Consider the following 18745-nt stretch of genomic DNA (forward strand, 5'->3'; position numbering starts at 1 on the left):
GCTGCAACTACATTTTCAAGCTTTCATTCACTACTAGGGCTATTAATATACACATTTTGTTTTTTATAAAGAATTGTAAGGCCCCACCATAATTTCAGGGCAGTGTATAGGAACCTATGGACATCACCACCTATATTTAAACCCCAACATTTGAATGTCTGAGGAACCATAGAGAGATTCTTAATTTTTTTAAAAAAAGGAAAAGAGCAGAAACAGACTTTGGTTAAGTAACCACGCTTTTAGAAAGTAATATATCATTTTTTAAACATATCAGTGCATACTTCTTATATGAAAATATACACTATTGTATTTCATTCTCAAAGAAAAAAAAGGAAACATTTAAAAACCAAAAGCGAACCAGCCAAACACAATATATTAGCCATTTTTGTTGTTTAAATTTTTTTGTGTGTTTTTCAAAACGCTACACTTTGTTCAGGTTACACTTTTTTGTCTTTTTTTGTCTTTTTTCTTGTAAATGTTTTCTCTTCATGCATTGTACACTTTTTTTGTAGCCTTTGAGAATAAATAAGCTCCATTTCCCCCCCACATCTCTAAAAACTGCAGCATTTTCAACTAAAGTCATATTTAAATCGTGCAATTTTGTGTTTCTTTGCAACACCCCTTTTTAAAAATGGAAAATATATATAATATATATATATTTATATTTATATATAGATAACTTTTTAAAACTAAAACCCTATACAAACGCCAAAAAAAATTATTATTTTTTTCCAAATTAAAAAAAAAATATACACAATGTAACTGTCAACAGTACGGATGAACACAAGAAATAAAATTAAAAGATCTTGAGAAATATATTTATAGAAATACAAACAAGGGTGTTGATTTCAGATTGTCATTCTTCTGCTCGTCTTTCAAAAATGAGAAGGTGGAGGAGGAGGACGGGTAGAATTACACAGTCCCAGGTGTGAAACAATGAATTAACCCAGATGGATGGAAACACCACAAAGGCCTTCTTTCCAAAAAACCAAGAGTGCAAATGCCAGTTCCCTCTGCAGTGCCCTCCCACAAATGGTAAGAGTTGCCATATTGCAAGCCTGATCCGCCTTAATAAAGTTGAGTTGTTTCTACCCCAGATCCCCAATGAACCCACTGCTGACTTTTGGCCAGCTGGCTCTTGGTCCTTCCTTCCTCTGTACGTTGCTGCCCCACAAGCCATGGGTCCATTTCTCTCTCTCTCTCTCTTGCTCAAACACCCCCCTCCATTCCAAACCAGGGCTCCCAAGTTGTAAGCCACACACAACTTGTAAGTCAGAGAGCAAAACAGCCCCTCAAAAAGAAAGTATGAAAACACCCATGTTTCTCCACCCAAAGTTACATCAACTTTGGTGTTCAGGTAGGCTTATTTAGCCGATGGGGGTGGTTTTCTCGTGAAATGTCCGCGATTCCTGCCGTAAGTCTCCTGACAAGAGGAGGAAAAAAACATTTATTTGCAGGCTAGCTGGGGGAATATGCAAAGCTGTGCGGGAAGAGGGTGGGTGGCCAAGGGAAGTCAACGTGGAAGATTCACAGAGGATTTGTGGATGCACAAAAGACAAAACCAGCGGCAGCGGCTTGCAAAGTCCCACTGCAACGGTGGCAGGGCAGGGTGGGGTGGGGATATTTGCAACGACTGGATGCGCACGCACTCTGAGCTACGCCAGGGGAGTGGCAGAGCAGTCCTGCTCTCCCCATGCACCAAGCCACCCCCTTTCTGCCTGCCCAGAGTTGCATGCCTCTCTGCCTCTCTCCCCAACCACTATGAAAGCTTTTCGGGGGGCTACTGCAGGAGCAACAGCCGTCCTCCCCACAGGAAGGGCAGAGCCAGAACGATTCCATGCCAAAGGACGCCCTGCGTGCTGAGACAGCCAAGGAAGCAAGCCTGCAGGTCGTGCGGGGCTTGGAAGCCCACAAACTCTGGACAAGAATGAACGTAAACAAAGCCTAACCCCCTACCCTCCCAAATATTTTTAAAAAAACAACACACTGAGCCCTGATACCGCCTGCCCCACTTGGCAGCTCTCAAGGGGAGGAATGCGCCCCACCATCCCCCTCCAGGAGCTCCCAGACAGCCCTTCGATACAAGATTCCTGAGCTAACAACATGACTGCCCTCACACAGGGTTTTTCCGTGGGAAAGGTAAGAGGCAAATCACCCTGCCCACAGGCTTTTTGCTGGTGCCAAATCATCTGACCCACCTGCCCTGGACTCTCAAGGCTCTATTTGATGAGGGATGCCCATCTTGTCCTGGAGCCAGGAGCCAAGACAGGGACTAGCAAAGTGAGTTTGCAAAAGCTGGAATGCTCTGGGACATGTATAGTTAACATGGTCCCCTCTAGATTTTGCATACTACGGTTCCCATCACTATTGGCTGTGGGGACTGGAGTCAATGGGAGTTGCAGTCCAAAGCATCCAGAAGGCAGCAGGTTGACTACCCCTCCTCCTCGTAAGAGGACAACCATGCGATCCTAGATGTCCAGAGAGACCATTAAGATTTGCTCCCAGGATTGCTGCTGGAAAGATGGGCATGGACTGTTCTGTGCAGCTACTCAGACCAAAGAGAAAGGGGAAGCCTACAAGTGTTTGATTCCCTTATGAATTAATTGAAGTGGGGCCCTTTGATGTGCTTCCTAATCAACACAGCCAGGGATATCTTCTTGAGAGCCTTTTCACCCAGCAGGTTCTTTTTTAAAAAAATAAACCCATAAAAATCAGGGCTACCCCATTCACAACCACGTTTACTCAGATGTGAACCCTGTTGAATTCAGTGAGACTTGTTCCCAGGTAAGTGAGGTGAGGATTGCAGCCTTAGTCAGGCAATTGGTTAAGTTAACCCATTCAAAAACATTTTAAGTGGCTTTATAAAAACCTTGCCCTCTCCATTGCCTGGGCACCGATTATTTAAATAAATACATATTAAACAAAAGCAAAAAAACTGCCCATGGTCCTTCTCAGAGGCTGCATACTCAGTCCAAGTGAGACCAGCGGTTGTTGTTTTTTCTTTCCTCCAAAATGATTGTTTTTTCTCCTACTCCAATTTATGCATATTTACTCGATGGCTGGATCAGCCAAAACCTGTTCAAGTAATTGCCTAAGATTTCAGCCTAGTAAAATGGGGGAAGGATGTAGGTATGGGGCGGGGGGAGGCAAGCACCCTGATGGGAACTGTGGTTGCGAGTGAACATGTGATGGCAAGTGTGAAGAGGCCCCAACAAGCTCCCCTGAAGCAGAGTCCCCTGTGATGCAGGACAGCGGTGGCCCATGCCTGGCATCACCACCCTCTAGATTGCAAGCTGCTCCATTTTTAACCTGACCTTCTCAGGAGGACTTCTCAGGGTGTGCTGCCTTGCAGAGAAGACAGCATAGACCATGGGCACACCCTGAAGCTATAATGCAAAGTCGTGACCACATCAACTCAGGGAAAGCTTTCTAGAATGGAAGGACCACCTTCCTTGACTGTTCCCCAGCTCAGTGGCTGCCCCAGTTTACCCTCTTCCACTGTTCCTTTGTCCCTGCCAGAGGGACAATTCCCAGTTGCCAACCCTGGGGCGCCACACAAGAGAAAAGGAGCCCAGCATGACTGGGAGCATTAAGCCATCATGTCGGATGCATCCATCAAGGCAAGGGCAGTGACATCAATGCAAACGAGCGAAGAGCCCTACTGACGTCTGGGTAGCCGCAAAGAGGTCCAATCCTGTGTTCGGGTTGTATCCCAGGGGGCCAAATGGACTGGACAAGGAGAGTTCATGCCCCTTTTCCTCGGAGCTGTCCCTTTTTGGAGCTCTATGGACAAAGTGTGCCTCTTGTTTTCCCTCCAGGAAAAAAACCCTGAATCCCAGATTATCAAAAGTTTGGGAAACACCGGATTAGAGATTCAGCTCTCTTAAAGCTATTGCATTTCTCCAGCCTTCGTTTACCTGGATAAACTAATTTCTTTTTTTAAAAAAACAACAACGAAAAACAAAGCAAAACGAAACACACAACCATGTCTCCGTACAAGACATCGTCAGGCGAGATTCGAAGCAGGTGTCTCCAATCTCCACCATCCTTCTGCCAAGTTGTGCCAAACTAGAAACTGCCCCCCACCTTAAAGCTAATGTTCCTTGAGCTGCCTATTGCCCCTGCCACCCAAAGCCTGCAAACAGACACTCTTCCTCCTAGCTCTTTGTAACGACTCTGACTTTCCAAAGGCACTCTTCTCTCTCTCGTCTCTACGTTAGGACCAGCCATAGACAAATAAATGGCAGCCTGCCAAGCCTCGCCCCATCTGCCACCCAAGATACCCCACCCTTCCCACCCCCTCCCACCCTAGACGTTTCCTTTCACCAGCCTCGGCCTAGCCCAGGGCTGGCATTCGCACGAGGGGCTGTGTCAGGTGGGACCCAGGGCCGGGAGAGAGTTTGGTGACCAGTGAGGGGGTTTATATAGTCAGACTTTTGAGTGGCTCTCAAAACGGTCCTCAAGAGCCTTTTTTTTTTTTTTAATGTACTGCATAATGTCGCTAGAACGGACGCCTACAAAATCCTAAAGCTATTTCTCAGGCAGTTTATAATAAGCCCCCCTCCCGCCCACCCGGCCCACCCTGTGCCTCCCCCCTCCCACACCTCCCCTCCTCGCCCCCCCCCCACCTCCCCAACCACTGCCTCCCCCGCCCCCCCAGACACACACGCAGGAGAGCGGAAACCAGCTCTGACGGAGGGCGCTGGGCCACCGGGGGAGGCAGTTATGTCACCCAAGCGTCCAACCGCATGCGCTTCACGGACGGGTTCTCCCCCTCGGCCTCGGCGGTGGGTCTCAGGAGGCCGAGAGAGGAGCCAAAGTCGGCCCGGGACTGATCTTCCCGCTCGTTGCCCTCGTAGGAGCTGGCGTTGCTGCTGAGGCTGTCGACGGGGGAACGTCCCGTAGGCTCATGCCGGGCCTGGTGAGGGAAGGAGGAGAGCGGGGTGGCCGTGTTGCGTTCCCGGTTGGGTGAAACAGGCTCCGACTTGATACTGATGTTGGGGTTGGTGTTGACGGTCAAGGTGCTGGCGTGGGACAGGTGGGTTCCTTGTCTGCAAGGGGGGGGGGGAGAGACAGGCACACAGGGGCTCATTTATTTATCCAGCATATGTTTTGGAAACGGGACTGTCCACCTGTTCTCTGTTGGCGGCACCCAACAAAAAATAGTAAAAGCGCAATACAACATCATACACACACACAAAACGTTGAAGGTTCCTGAGACGGAGGAGGTAGTTTTCATCTATGGGCACCATATTGAATCAAGATGGCGGAACGAACCATTCCAAACTTCACTGATTTGGAAATAAGAGGCCTGGGAGGCCAGGACCTGAGATCTCCTAGTTTGATTTCACACCTTTTCCTGCATGCCCCAAGGCTGGGACCACCTACAGGGGGAGTGTGGGCCTTTGGGGTTGATTTGCAAGGGGCAGCTTCAAAAAAGAAAAGATAGGGTGGGAAACTCACAGCAAGGAGCAGTCGTTTACAGAGAAGTGCATTTAAAAAGGAGAGAGTGAAGGGAAGAAAGAGCAACTGAGTGAGAATTGCAAGCCTGAGTACGGAAAGAGCTAGAGGCTGACTGAGAAATTATTTGGGGGAGGGGCACACAGCAGCAGAAGAAAAGCACATGAAAAAACATATTTTCTTCTTTTGGACTTCTTTTATAATTCCCCTGGCCCTGCTTACTACCAGGTGTGGTGAACACTAACATGTAACGCTATGCTTTGGTTTAGTGTTACACGCAGGTAAAGGTAAAGGTAAAGGTACCCCTGCCCATACGGGCCAGTCTTGACAGACTCTAGGGTTGTGCGCCCATCTCACTCAAGAGGCCGGGGGCCAGCGCTGTCCGAAGACACTTCCGGGTCACGTGACATCGCTGCTCTGGCGAGCCAGAGCTGCACACGGAAACGCCGTTTACCTTCCCGCTAGTAAGCGGTCCCTATTTATCTACTTGCACCCGAGAGTGCTTTCGAACTGCTAGGTTGGCAGGCACTGGGACCGAACAGCGGGAGCGCACCCCGCCACGGGGATTCGAACCGCCGACCTTTCGATCGGCAAGCCCTAGGTGCTGAGGCTTTAACCCACAGCGCCACCCGTGTCCCGTGTCCTGTTACACGCAGGTCCCGCTATCCAAATGCTCATTAAACAAAAACTGACTTATCCAAACACGAGGAATTAGTACCCAAACCTCGCTATACACACCGCAGATTCAGACAGCCAAACAGCTGGACCTGCATGTAGGACTGTAAACAAACCCGTATTTTTTGTGGTTTGTGGCAGTCATTTTGCCAGAAACCATGGTAGAAGGGAGGGAGGGAGGGAGGGAGGGGGAGAGGAAGGAGGAGAGAGCTTTTTTTTTCATCCTTTGTTTGCTCTTTTGCAAGGTTTTGGAGGGTTTCCCCAAGTTTTTTCATTATTCTGGGGGTTGAAATTCCGTGGTTGGGAACGCATTAGAAATCTCTCTATAGGAATCAATGGAAATCGTCGTTATGCAAATGCTTGCTTAACAAACAATTTCCTGAGAATGCATTGTGTTTGGATAGTGAGACCTGCAAGTGAGACCTGAGATGTCCACATAAATTGCCTGGAACCAACAAGGGATTCTCTATGTCTTAGCCGCGTGTATACTTTTTAATTTGGCATTCTTATGATCTCTTCAGCTGCAGGTTATTTTGCATGTCTGGTGTACTCTCTCTCTTTAAATTTGCAAGGAGAAACAAATGCTAAGCAGGTGGTTTAGCACTGAGCTGTGGCCTTGAAAATGTCAGCATTCAGAGAGTTGTCTTCAACTGCATCAGGTCCTGGGTCCATCTAGCTCTGGATTCTTGGGGCTCTCCAATGGGTCCTTTGCCTAGAACTGAGGACCCTTTTGTTGGGAGATACCAGCAAGGGAACCTGGGACCTTCTGCAGACAGAGACTGTCCTCTGCTGCTGAGCTCTGGGCTTTGCAAATGAGCTGCAGAGCTCCTGGGGCAAAAGAGGCGCCTCTTCCACTAGATTCAGTCAACACAGAGTCATTTGGCTGGCCTTGCTTATGTAACCAACCAGCCCTTGGCCTCTCGCAGGTCGGAAGTTGAGACGGTGACCGGTTGGGTTGTTTGCTCCAGTGACAGATTCATGTCAGTTCCCCCAAGCCGTCCGTCAAGAAATTTCTGCCAGCAGCACAACATGTGACTGAGGAGAGATCATGGCTGAAGGATGCTCTGGGACAGAAAGCAGAGCTCAGCACTGACATTTTTTGGTAACTGTAGGCCAGGATGTAGTTTCTACCCTGCCCCACAAAAAAGCCTAGTTCTCGAAGCAAGCAATTGCAAAATCTGTGTTCCAATTAGATCACGTAACTTTGGATCACAGTCTTGCAAGTGGCGGGAATGTTCTGACCCACGTTCCACCTCATGGTAGTATTGCTTGGGCTCAGCCACCCTCTACACATACACACACCATCCATTTTGCTGACATGGCACACACCAATCTTGTTTGACTCAAACACTGCACACTGGGGAGAAATTCAGAGGTTTTATGGTAAGTGGGGAGCTTTGAGGGGAGCTGCATATGCACTCAAAAAGCAAGACAGAATTCTACATTCTGAATTCTGCCGACCTGCCTGAATTGTGGCAATTTGCCTCTATTTGTGCATCACTTATGCTAGAATGGCAAAATGTGTTGTAGGAGGGCTGAAGCTTTGCCCCAACCTTTACTGCTATGTCCCTCTTCAGGCATACTCTATATGTTTTGGATCACAACTCCCATCAGCCCCAGCCAGTATGGCTGGATGATGCTGTGGCTGAGGGGAACTGTAGTCCAAAACACAGAGGGCACCAGGTTGGGGACGTCCTGTTAAAAAGTTATCTGTTTCCGCATGCTGTTTGCAATTCAGTGGAATAATTTAGCATCCTTCCTCCTCCAGTGACTTTCCTTACCTGTTTCCTCACATCCCTCAGGACAAGATGCTATCGATTCTATGACTGTTATTGCTGCTGTAAAAATTTACATCACTGCCCAGCAGTGGAAAGGCAGGGAGGAGATGAGATGGCAGCAAAAGCATGCATGAAGAAAGCAAGGTCTCAAAGTAAAATCTCAAAGGGACAGAGAGGATGGTTTATTTCAGGGGTGGGGAACCTTAGGCCTAGGGGTCAAATGGAGCCATCCTGGTCTTGTCTCTCCAAGCCTTTAGACTCTCTTGAGGGAGAGAAAGAAAGAAAGACATTGAGTCCTCCGCGCCTGTATGTTTGGTGAGGGTGTGTGCTGAATGTGTGTGTATGGTGACTGTGCATAGCCTATATGCACACTCTGTTATCTGTTTGCACACATGTAACGCAACGTCTGGGGACGCGGGTGGCGCTGTGGGTAAAACCTCAGCACCTAGGACTTGCCGATCGTATGGTTGGCAGTTCGAATCCCCGCGGCGGGTGAGCTCCCGTCGTTCGGTCCCAGCTCCTGCCCACCTAGCAGTTCGAAAGCACTCTTAAGTGCAAATAGATAAATAGGTATCGCTTTATAGCGGGAAGGTAAACGGTGTTTCCGTGTGCTGCGCTGGTGCAGGCTCGCCAGAGCAGCGTCATCACGCTGGCCACGTGACCCAGAAGTGTCTCCGGACAGCGCTGGCCCCCGGCCTCTTAAGCGAGATGGGCGTGTAACCCCAGAGCCGGACACGACTGGCCCGTACGGGCAGGGGTACCTTTACCTTTAACGTATACACATTGGCCATGCCACTATTCTGCCCTATTTTGCAACAGGGGTGGATTATTGCAATGTACTTACATTAAGTTACTTAGTGATACAGGAACCAGATGCTGTTGCTGTTGCTGCTGCTGCTGTTGTTGCTGCTGCTGTTGTTGTTGTTGTTGCTGCTGCTGCTGCTGTTGTTGTTGCTGCTGCTGCTGTTGCTGCTGCTGCTGTTGTTGCTGCCAAGCAGAAATGTTGCTCAGAGACAGACCAGTGGGTGAACTGAACGATGAGAGGGATGAGAGATCCGCGCTGGTCAACTGGTAGTCTGAAAAGAAAAGGGGGACAAGGTTTCAAAAGCCGAAGACACACCAGTAGGGCCTTTGCAAGCAATTTCCCCTAGTATGATGTATTCCTACAGAATCATAGAATCGTAGAGTTGGAAGGGACCCAAGGATCCTCTAGTCCAACCTCCTGAATTGCAAAGATTGCAATATTTTCTTGCAGGTTATTTTCATGAATATACATATTTTTGTGCATGCCTTCCCCACAAGAACGCATTTTTGTACACTTTTTCCATTTACAAAACTGCACTGCAAGATTCAGCAGAGTGCAAATTTCAAAGGACAGTGGCATTTCGGTTGGCGAGTTGTTTCAAGAAGGGGAAATTTGGTAGGCTCCCATTAAAATGCCAACGGAGCAAGCCTCTGATCTCTCCAGACCAGCCGCAGACACACCAGCATTTGGAAAAGGGGCCCCTTGGAAGGCAAGGGTGTCCCAAACCCCGTGCCAAAAAAACACCCAGACATTGTACTGACAGAGAGCCTGTTAAGTGTACCAGAAGCCCAGTTCATCAGATCTAGCAAATGCAAATACACACACTACTGAAGGGAAGGCATGAGCAAGGTTTATAAAATTACCTACCACAAGATGGCACCCTATGCACATGCCCATTGCTAACATTAGAATGGAAAAATAGACACACTTTGCTTAAGGTTGAGAGGGGAGGGAGGTGGGCTGCTGAGGACCTGGTCATGTGACCATCTGGATGCAGGATTGCTGCCAAAGAAGCCTGCATATCACAGTTCCCCCCTCCAGCTGTGATGACGAGGGGGGTCATGTGCAGAGGAGGACGTATTCATGAACGAGGTAAGAAGCTGCCCTGCTGTTGGTCCAGATCTAGGCTTCCTCAAGTCCAGCGTTTGTCTTCTGTGAGCAGCCAACTGCCCCTGGCAGCTTCACAAGCAGAGTATGTGCAGGAATCCATTTTCAGGGAACATTTAGGAGTATTAGCAATTGCGTTTCCCAACCTGCTCTAAAAGCAACACAGCTGGATCACGACGGGCTGAAGAGCAGCACACCGTGTGCGCTCTATGAGTATTTTGTCACAGTTGCCTGCGACCACAAACAAGCCCAATGAGTCAAAATGTTCCTTGAGGTCTAGTAGTGACATGGCTCCCATCAAACAAAAGGTAGGAAGTATTAACTGCAAGATTATGCAGCACAGGAAGTGTATTTTAAATTGCAAATTCGTTCATTGCATTTATATATAACCAGCCTCACCTCACTCGGAATATAACAAAGAGTGAGAGTTGGCAGGTTGGTTTGGTTATGAGATGCAGTTGAACCTCTGCCATTAATCAGTTGCTTAAACACAGAGGAAGAATGGATACTTTGTCTACTAAACAGATACGCTTGGAGGATACAGATCTACAACTACAAACAATACGCAAATAAGAAAGTTCTGTTGGTGGTCGTGTTAAAAGTAGCAGAGTGTGCAGCGGTAGCCTGCAGAGATTTTATAAGAACAAAAAGAGATAAAGAGGGGAGTGCAAGAACAACTGCCCCAACGTGTTGCCCTCCAGGTGTGCACTTCATATACACCATGGCCTGTGGTTCCTGGCTCATTTCCGGGGCCAATTCAATACACTCATGTAAGTGTTTAAAGCCTTAAATGACTCAGGCCCTAAATATCAGCAAGACCTCCTTCTCTCCAAATCCTCTAGGGTGCTACGGTCAGTGGGTGGGGGGCCTTGGTTGTTCTACTGCCCTTAAGATGTTAAGGGTGGAGATGACCTGGGAGATGGCTGTCTCTGTAGCAGCGCCTAAGATCTGGAACTCCCCACCGGGGTGAGCCTGACACCTTCACTTAACAGCTTCCATTGAATGCTGAAGACACCCCTCTTTATGCTGGCCTTTGGCACCTGAGAGGTGTTATTTCTAGACCCCGCCTTATTTCTGTGGCTGTAAGTAAACTTGTTTTTTTTATGTTGTGTTTTAATATCGTAACCCACCCTGGGACTTTAGGGTGAAGGGCAGGCAATGAATTATCACACTCCTCAGCATCATCACCACTGGCATCTCTAGGTTGGGCTGGCCAAACCATGGGTAGCCACTGCCAGTCAGTGTAGGCAATATAACAACAAATGGCACAACCCACACAGTTCAACAGGACAGGACTGAGAAGTGTGCTAACTATCTCACATGAAAATCAAGGAGAGTTACCAAGGCTGAACAGGCCAAGGTTGCCTGAGAACACACCATCCTGAATCGCCAAGACAATAAAACAGAAAACTGCAGTGCTCGGGGCTGGGGAAACAATAAGGTTTGGGCCTGTTTTTCTGCATGATTTATTTTTCACACTAAATGCCACCCCACGCCCCCAGTGCTTTGGGGTGGGAAGAGGCACCAGTGCTTCTTAGACCTGCTGTTGTAATTCCGCTTCATGTTGGTTTCAACACCCAAAGTTTATAGAAATTAAAAAAGCTTTTTGTGCTTTGAAAAACGGGTCTCTGTCTTCCTTATGTGAAACTCCCATGACAAGGAGAGGAGGGGCACCCTCTTGGGGTTGCAATCAAACCCCAAGAGACAATGCCTCAAATATTTGAAGAAGGGGGAAATTCACTTGCCTCTCAAGGAGCTGTCAAGCTCCCATCAGGATTCCCTAGAGGCAGTTCTGCTGAGATGCCTTTCTGGGTGTGATGTGAACACAATGCAACTTGAATGTCGGGTGTCCCGTCCTGTCCTGTCTGTCCCTCCATCCCCCCACCCGTCTGCTTGGCTGCACTGTCCCATTCTTGCTTAGGGTGTCTGCAGTTTCTGTCACCCCTCCCCTCCTCAGCTGTCAAAACTGCTTGAGAGCAAAGCGTGAACAGCTGCCAAAGCCTTTGCTGGGAAATTCTGAGGCAGCCTGCCTGCCACCCACCCCGCCCGGACAATAGGGTGCAATAGGGTGGATGGGATCTGCGAGATTCTCTTCCACAGCAAGGATCAGCGAGATGGGAGGGAGCACCTTCTGCGCTTGAAAAGGCAACAGAAGCAAAGCAGGAGTTAGTGTGTCGAGGACAGGAAAGGGGGCCATCCGATTTTACTTCTGAAGAATCTCAGCTGCCTTCTGTTTTTCAAAATCAGGTTTTTGAAGGTATGCTCATCAGTTGCTGAGCAAACAAGGCCTGCTGATGTCTCAGAAGGCAGAGAGGTGGCTGTGGATGGTTTCTAGTTGCTCTGAGGGTCAGGTTTCAATGCTCTGCATCACACTAGGCATCTTATCCACCTCTGCCTGCCAGCCCATCAGAGGAGAAGGGCCAGCGTGGGCGACGGAGAGAGAGAACAGCCAACTGTCTTAAAGCAAACACCCTGCATTGCAAACTATAACCAAGGCACACGTTATGAACGTTATCAGCCATGCGGAGAAAAAGAGAGAGAAAAGCTTGAAGCAACAACCAGTGAAAATGGCAGTATTCACCAGCATGCTGTTCTCCAGATGTTTGGGATGACAAACACCCAGGCAGCCCAGCTGCTTTGGACTACAACTCCCATCAGCCCGAGGCAGCATGGCGGTTCTGGGCTCCTGGCTGAGGCTAATGGGAGTCGTAGTCCGAACCAACTGGAGAGCTCCAAGTTGGTGAAGGCTGCAGTACCATAATAGAAACAGCAGCCACTTTGGAGAAAGTAGCTCTTGGGCTTGGGTGTCAGCTTCTAGGCACCCATTTTGGCTAGCAGGCTATGGCCAACGCTGAGCTTTAGCCCCATAATTATAATGTTTCAAAGGGGCGTCTCTATTTGCAATTTACCGAGCCCCACGGCCCAACTGCTCTCACACACCTCAGGATGATTTGCCGTCACCCCGAGAAAGGCATCGCTTCTGAGCAGACAGGTGTCAGCTCCGTCTGCTAATTAAGATGGGTGTGTTTGACCTCGCACCTCATTCCATTCCTCAGCATCAGAGCTGCTCCTTAAGACCGGCTCCCTCTCATTTTCTGCGTCAGCTTCAGGCTTCTAGTCCTGGTTTCTGAAACCATCCCCTCTAACCCCACAATCATGCAAGAACGCTGCAACATAGGAAGCTGCCCTATTGTACTGAGTCAGCTAATTGGGCCCACCTAGCTCATTACTGTCTGCGCTGACTGGCAGTGGCTCTTCAGAGGTCTCAGGTATGAGTCTCTCTCTCCCAGTCCTGCCCGGAGAGCCCAGGGATTGAAGTTGGGACCTTCTGCATGCAAAACACCTGCTCTGCCACTGAGCTATGGTCCAAAATACAACAGGGTTCTCGTCCACATAGTTCTCTCCACTGAGCAGTTACTTTTCCTGTCCCACTGCTTTTCACTTGTAAAGAAAATAGGTCAAATTAAACCAGCTTTTGCCAACCTGGTCCCTGGCAGATGATGATGATGATGATGATGATGATTGGACTACAACTCCCATCAGCTTCAGCGAGCACAACTGTGCTCCCATCAATTTGCTGGCTGGGGCTGAAGGGGTTTGTAGTCCAGAACATCTGGGAAGCATCAGGTTGATAAAGGGTGGTATAGATCTATAACTAAGGACCAGAGAGAGGCAGCTAGTGGCTATGTAGCTTCCTCTGCTTGGCTGCAGCACCTTCCAGCTTGCTCTGTCTGCCTCGAGGGTGGCAGGATCTCCAGATGTTCATCACACAGTCTGGCTTACACACCATGAACGCAACACACAGCTAGCCCCTCGCAAGTGGGTTGCCGTCTGCTTTCCGCAGGACTGCTTTGGAAGCAGAAGGGTGTGCAGGAGAGTTCCCTCCCACTGTGTTTCACGTGCAGGTATATGCGGCAGGCTCACCTGTGTTGTATGCTGTCGGCATTGCTGAGAAGGGCAAGCCTTGGGTCAGGAGGCTTGGAGTCGCCACCGAAACAACCGGTGTGGTCAGAGAATGAGTCGCCTGGGAGACCATCAGCCTCTGCGTGTTTTGCTGGGAAAAGGAAGAAGAGGGAAAGAAAGGGAGAGAGAAAGAGAAAGGAGGTCAAAATATACGGAAGGAGGCAATATACGCTTGGAGGCAAAGCAACACAGCCACTTTAAGGAAGTGTTTGAAAAGGGTATAACGTAGCAGAGGTACAGGCCAGGCCTGTGAAACCCTTTTGCTTTATTCAATCAATTTGAATATACTGGGTGGTGGAGCTGATGGGGTCTCTCTGGGGACCACAGAAAAGCTCACTGGGGGCCTTATACGACCTGAGGGTTGCAGGTTTGCCAGCCCTGCTTTTAATTTTGTTATTATTTAATTACATTTATATCCCACCTTTCCCCCCAAAGAGCTCAAGGAGGAGTACCCGGTCCTCTTCCTTCCTATTTTGTCCTCAGGACAACCCTGTGAGGTAGGCTAGGCCGAGAGACCCTGGCCCAAGGTCACCCAGTGAGCTTCATGGCTAAGTGGGAGATTCGAACCCTGATCTCTACCAGGTTCTAGTCCAACACTCTAACCATTACCCCACAGAAGTGACACAGGGACACAGGAAGCTGCCTTATCCTGAGTCAGACCCCCTGTCCCATCTAGCTCAGTATTGTCCACACTGACTGGCAGTGGCAAGTTTCAAGCAAGGGGTCTTCCCCAGCCCTACCTGGAAATGCCAAAATTGAACCTGGGACATTCTGCGTGCAAGGCAGAAACTCTGCCACTAAGCTATGGCCCTTTTACTCCTGGGGCTTTCAAGATGAAGGAAGAAGGTGCTGGCAGTGCTTGTGCCACCCTGAAGCACCCCTTGACTCCCAATTACAGAGTCAAGATGACGCTGAAGATAAGCATTAAGCCCCTGAGCTTGGAGGAGCCTGGCAAGGCACCTGCAGCTTACAATAGCCTGGGATGTGATCACTGACCCAATAGGCTTAGGGGTATTTAGAACAAATTCCCTCGTGGTGCAGCTGCAGGGATTTCCCCTGCCCTCTTCTTCGCTCAGAAGGTCGTATCAGGTCCTTCAAGTGGGAGGCAGAGGTGGGGAGGAATGGGGAGACGGCAGGCAGGCTCTTTTAAGATTCATAGCAGAACATATGGAGAGACTGGCTACCACGGCTGACGGAGTCGAAGCATTTCTATCTGGCCCTGCAGCTTACATATCAACAAAAATAAACACAGTCCCTCCCTCTCGGGCTTACAATCTAAGAAGACACCACACAAAAGGGGGGGGGAAAGTGATGAGGAGGGAAGAGGAAAACAAACAAACCCAGGCAACGAAACAGAACCCTGTTCACAAGGTTCTTGTAACAACCAGCTGGGATGGGAATGACCTGCTCACTGTTCAAAAATCAGGCCTTCCCAGGATCTGCTGAGAAACAGATGCAACTTTCTTGGAAGTGGCTGTAATATTGCTGGAAATTATCTAGCTGGAATCTGCTGGCCTTATGGCCACTCCTGCCAAAGGCCTACCTAGACCAGCTTCCTCTTTCCTGAGGTGGCCAGGTGGATTCGTCCAAGAAGCCCACAAGCCAAAAGTTGCAAGGAACACCATCCTCCCCAAAGGGCGCTGAAGGGTAGAAGGAGTCCCCACTGGCCCCATCAGGCCTCCACGAGAGTCTCAACCTAGGAACTGCCACCTTTCCTAAGGGATACCCGTAAATGTCAACAAAGGAAGAACCAGAACAAGAGGCAGTTTCTCCCACCACCTTGGCCACATCGTGAGTAGGAAGTAGGATTAATAACAATATTAGGAACAATAAATATAATAATAATAATCTGGGATAGCTCAGTCGGTAGAGCATGAGACTCTTAATTTCAGGGTTGTGGGTTTGAGCCCTATACTGGGTGAAAGATTCCTGCATTGCAGGGGGTTAGACTAGATGACCCTCGGTTCCCTTCCAACTCTGCAGTTCTAATAATAGGAATTCCTACAGGGCCAACTCCTTTCAGCCCCCTGGGGGTTGTTTTGTACTGCATCCCCAATGCTATTCAACATCCACACAAGGCCTCTGGGATTGGTCATTAAGAGATCTGGAGCACAGCATCATGAGTAAGCTGATGACACACAGATGTTATTTCTCTGTAACATCTGAACCAGGAGGTGCTGAGCCAGTCCTGAACCAGTGCCTGAGCTGGATGAAAGCCAATAAACTTGAAACTGAATCTCGGCAAAGCAGAGGCCCTGGAGGGAAGTGGTGAGTTGCCTGTTCTGGATTGGGTTGCACTCCCTCTGGAAGAACAAGTGTGTAGTCTTGGGGTCCCTTCTTGACCCAAGTGGTCACTGAAGTAGTGCCCTGGAGTGCTTTTCACCAGCTTCGGCTGGTGCACCTGTTACAACCATTCCTGGGCAGGGATAGCTTGGCAACAGGGTTCCACGGACCAGTAACCTCAGGACTTGATTCCTGCAATGTGCTTTACGTGGGGCTCTCCTTGAATGTGGTCCAGAAGATGAAGCTAGGGCAGAACATGGCTGCACAGTTGCTCTCTGGAGCAAACTATCACCAACATGTGACACGACTGTAGAAAGAATTGCACTGGCTGCCAGTCTGCTACCAGCCCCTTAGGATTATGGACCTGGGTATCTGAAAAGCTGTCTCTCCTACTGCATCCCACCCTGGGTCATGCATTCTGGCACCAGTTCTCAGGAATGCTCCCTCTTTAGAAGCAGAGCAAGCACCAGCATAATTTTCGGCATTTGTCAAAAGATCTTTCTCTTTGCCTGTGCCTTCCCAAATTAGTCTATTTTATTTCTGCTGCAGGTTTATTTTTCTGCATTCTTCTAGGTTTTTATGTTTTAATACTGTTTTTAGGATCTGTATTGTCTGCATATGTTTTATTTCTACACATTCTCTACCTCACATGCAACACGCACACATACACTTCATTAAAATAATAAGAATAAGCTTTATGGACTTGCTCAGTCTGCAATGCATTTCCCCCCTATAAATTGTTGAGCTCTAGATTTCAGAGTCCACTTTTGGTTGCAAAACACAAGAAGTCACACAGTCATGAACACAAGCAGGATGTAATTCAGGTGGGAAAATAAACTTGGATAGGGGGGAAGAAGAAAGGGGGGCAGAGCAGCAGCCAGACAGAGCATGCAGATGAACACAAAGGCAAGGCACTCCCTTTGCCCATGCAATCTGGGGAGTTAAGTATTGATCAGGGGACTGCGCTTCCATCCGAGGCTCATTTATAAGCGAATCCTAATTTTATTGCATTTATATGATGCATCTTTGGGGTGTTTTCCTTTTTCAACTGTTTGATTGTTATCTCTTTGTTGATAAGATTTTATTATGCCCGCTTGCATTTAAGTGTGATCTTTTGGGGGTACTTTTATTGTTTTATGTAAACTGCTTCAGAAGTTTGCTTGTTCTTACTCGGCAGAATATAAATCCCACTGGACAAGTAAACAAATGGGGTCAGCCTGATCCCCAGGGATATCTGGGTGGCTGTTCGAGGCAGAATGTGAGAGGGAACAAATTAAAGTAGCTCATGAAGGTGCCAGCACCACCACAGGGACTCACTTGAGAGCCAAACAGGCAACTTCGCACTGTTCTCTGGGTGCTGCTGTTGTCCAGGGTGAGGAGGGTGATGTGTGGGGTGAGAGGGCCTTCTCTGTTGTGGCACCCACCTCCCTCAGCAGGCTCACCATTCCCCACCACCACCCCAGATTAGCTTTTGCCAACCTGGTGGGAACTCCCACAATCTGCAGGGAAATGCATCACATGCAGTGACAACACTGAACAGGGGTAGGAGGAGGGCTGTTTGAAGGTAGCCCCTCAGCAGCAGAAAAGATGGGGCAGAGTACCCCACACAGAAAAGGCTGTTGTGCAGACAGCTGAAGGAATGAGGCAGAAGAGACCCATATCTAACGCCAGATGGGATGGACAAAGGGGGCCTTGCTTAAGCAGGCCCAGTGACAGCATGTGAGGGGGACACTTTCCATTCTCGCCTGGTTTAGAGTTGCAATTCCACCACTCCAGGACACAGAAGAGGCAACGTGCAGGCACACATACCCATTCAATGCAGCTGCTAAAGTCATGCCAGCTGTTGGGAGGGCAGGCTGCCAACCCACCTTCCTGGACCAATCAAGGCACCCTAGAAGAGGCCTGAAAGCAGACTGAGTTTCCTCTAGTAAGTCCCTACATTCCCCTGTCTCACAATTTCAAGACAATTATTCTTTTTAAAAAGGGAACAGAACCCAAAGACACACATACACACACACAGAACACTTGCAAGCATGGAAACTCACCAGATCCAAGTGATCCTCTGTCTGGGGTGTGGAATAAAAATGAAACCAAAATGAAATTGTTACGTTTAATGCTTAGTTTTGATGCCACTTTCAACACTAATTGAGTATCCTGTTCTCTATCACGCAGGGCAGACCAGAAGTTCAAGGGTCTGCTGTGTGATACTGGTTGAAAACATTGGGCGGGGGGATGACGACAAGGGGACACCACAGAAAGAACAGGCTGTGCTTGGGAGTGCCAGATAATATCCAAGGTGGAAATGGCTACTAGCTAGGATGGCGATGATACAGCTCCACTGTCAGAGGCAGTATGCCTCTGAATGCAAGCTGCTGAGAGTCACAAGTGTGGAGAGCAGAAAGGTATTTTCAGTTTCACACATGCTGGTGTCGTATATTTGGAATTCTCGCTGCAACATTTAATCAATTAATTGCTTAGATTAATAGATAATAAACCTTTCACTGCTTGTCACCAACTAATTGGCCATCAGGTTTTTTAAAAATTAGAAACAGGCTCTTAATTTTTTAAATCAATCTATAGACAACTCAGTATGTATTTTAAAAATATCTAAGCAGTGTGTTTTTTATTTCAGAAGCTTTATTTGTTTTAGAAGTGGCATTCCGAGTGTGTGTGA

The 18745-nt window shown here is 48.4% G+C and overlaps 1 protein-coding gene across 8 annotated transcripts in view; it reads right to left on the reverse strand.

Moving 5' to 3' along the window:
• Positions 1–375: 375 nt before the first annotated feature.
• Positions 376–18745, reverse strand: part of MEF2D (myocyte enhancer factor 2D) — a 146296-nt gene continuing 127926 nt past the window's right edge. For 5 of the 8 annotated variants that reach the window (XM_083417367.1, XM_083417365.1, XM_083417364.1 and 2 more), the window contains 4 exons: positions 18117–18137; positions 13750–13879; positions 8758–8989; positions 376–5051 (listed from right to left, as the gene is read on the reverse strand). In XM_083417367.1, the coding sequence (XP_083273493.1) occupies positions 4724–5051; positions 8758–8989; positions 13750–13879; positions 18117–18137 (711 nt within the window). In that variant the 3' untranslated portion in view covers positions 376–4723. The remainder of the gene's footprint in view (positions 5052–8757; positions 8990–13749; positions 13880–18116; positions 18138–18745) is intronic. The other 3 variants (XM_083417369.1, XM_083417370.1, XM_083417371.1) reach the window with 2 other exon arrangements.

This window comes from Podarcis tiliguerta, assembly GCF_965153285.1.
Source record: "Podarcis tiliguerta genome assembly, chromosome: 16".
In the NCBI taxonomy this organism is placed as follows: Eukaryota; Metazoa; Chordata; class Lepidosauria; order Squamata; family Lacertidae; genus Podarcis; species Podarcis tiliguerta.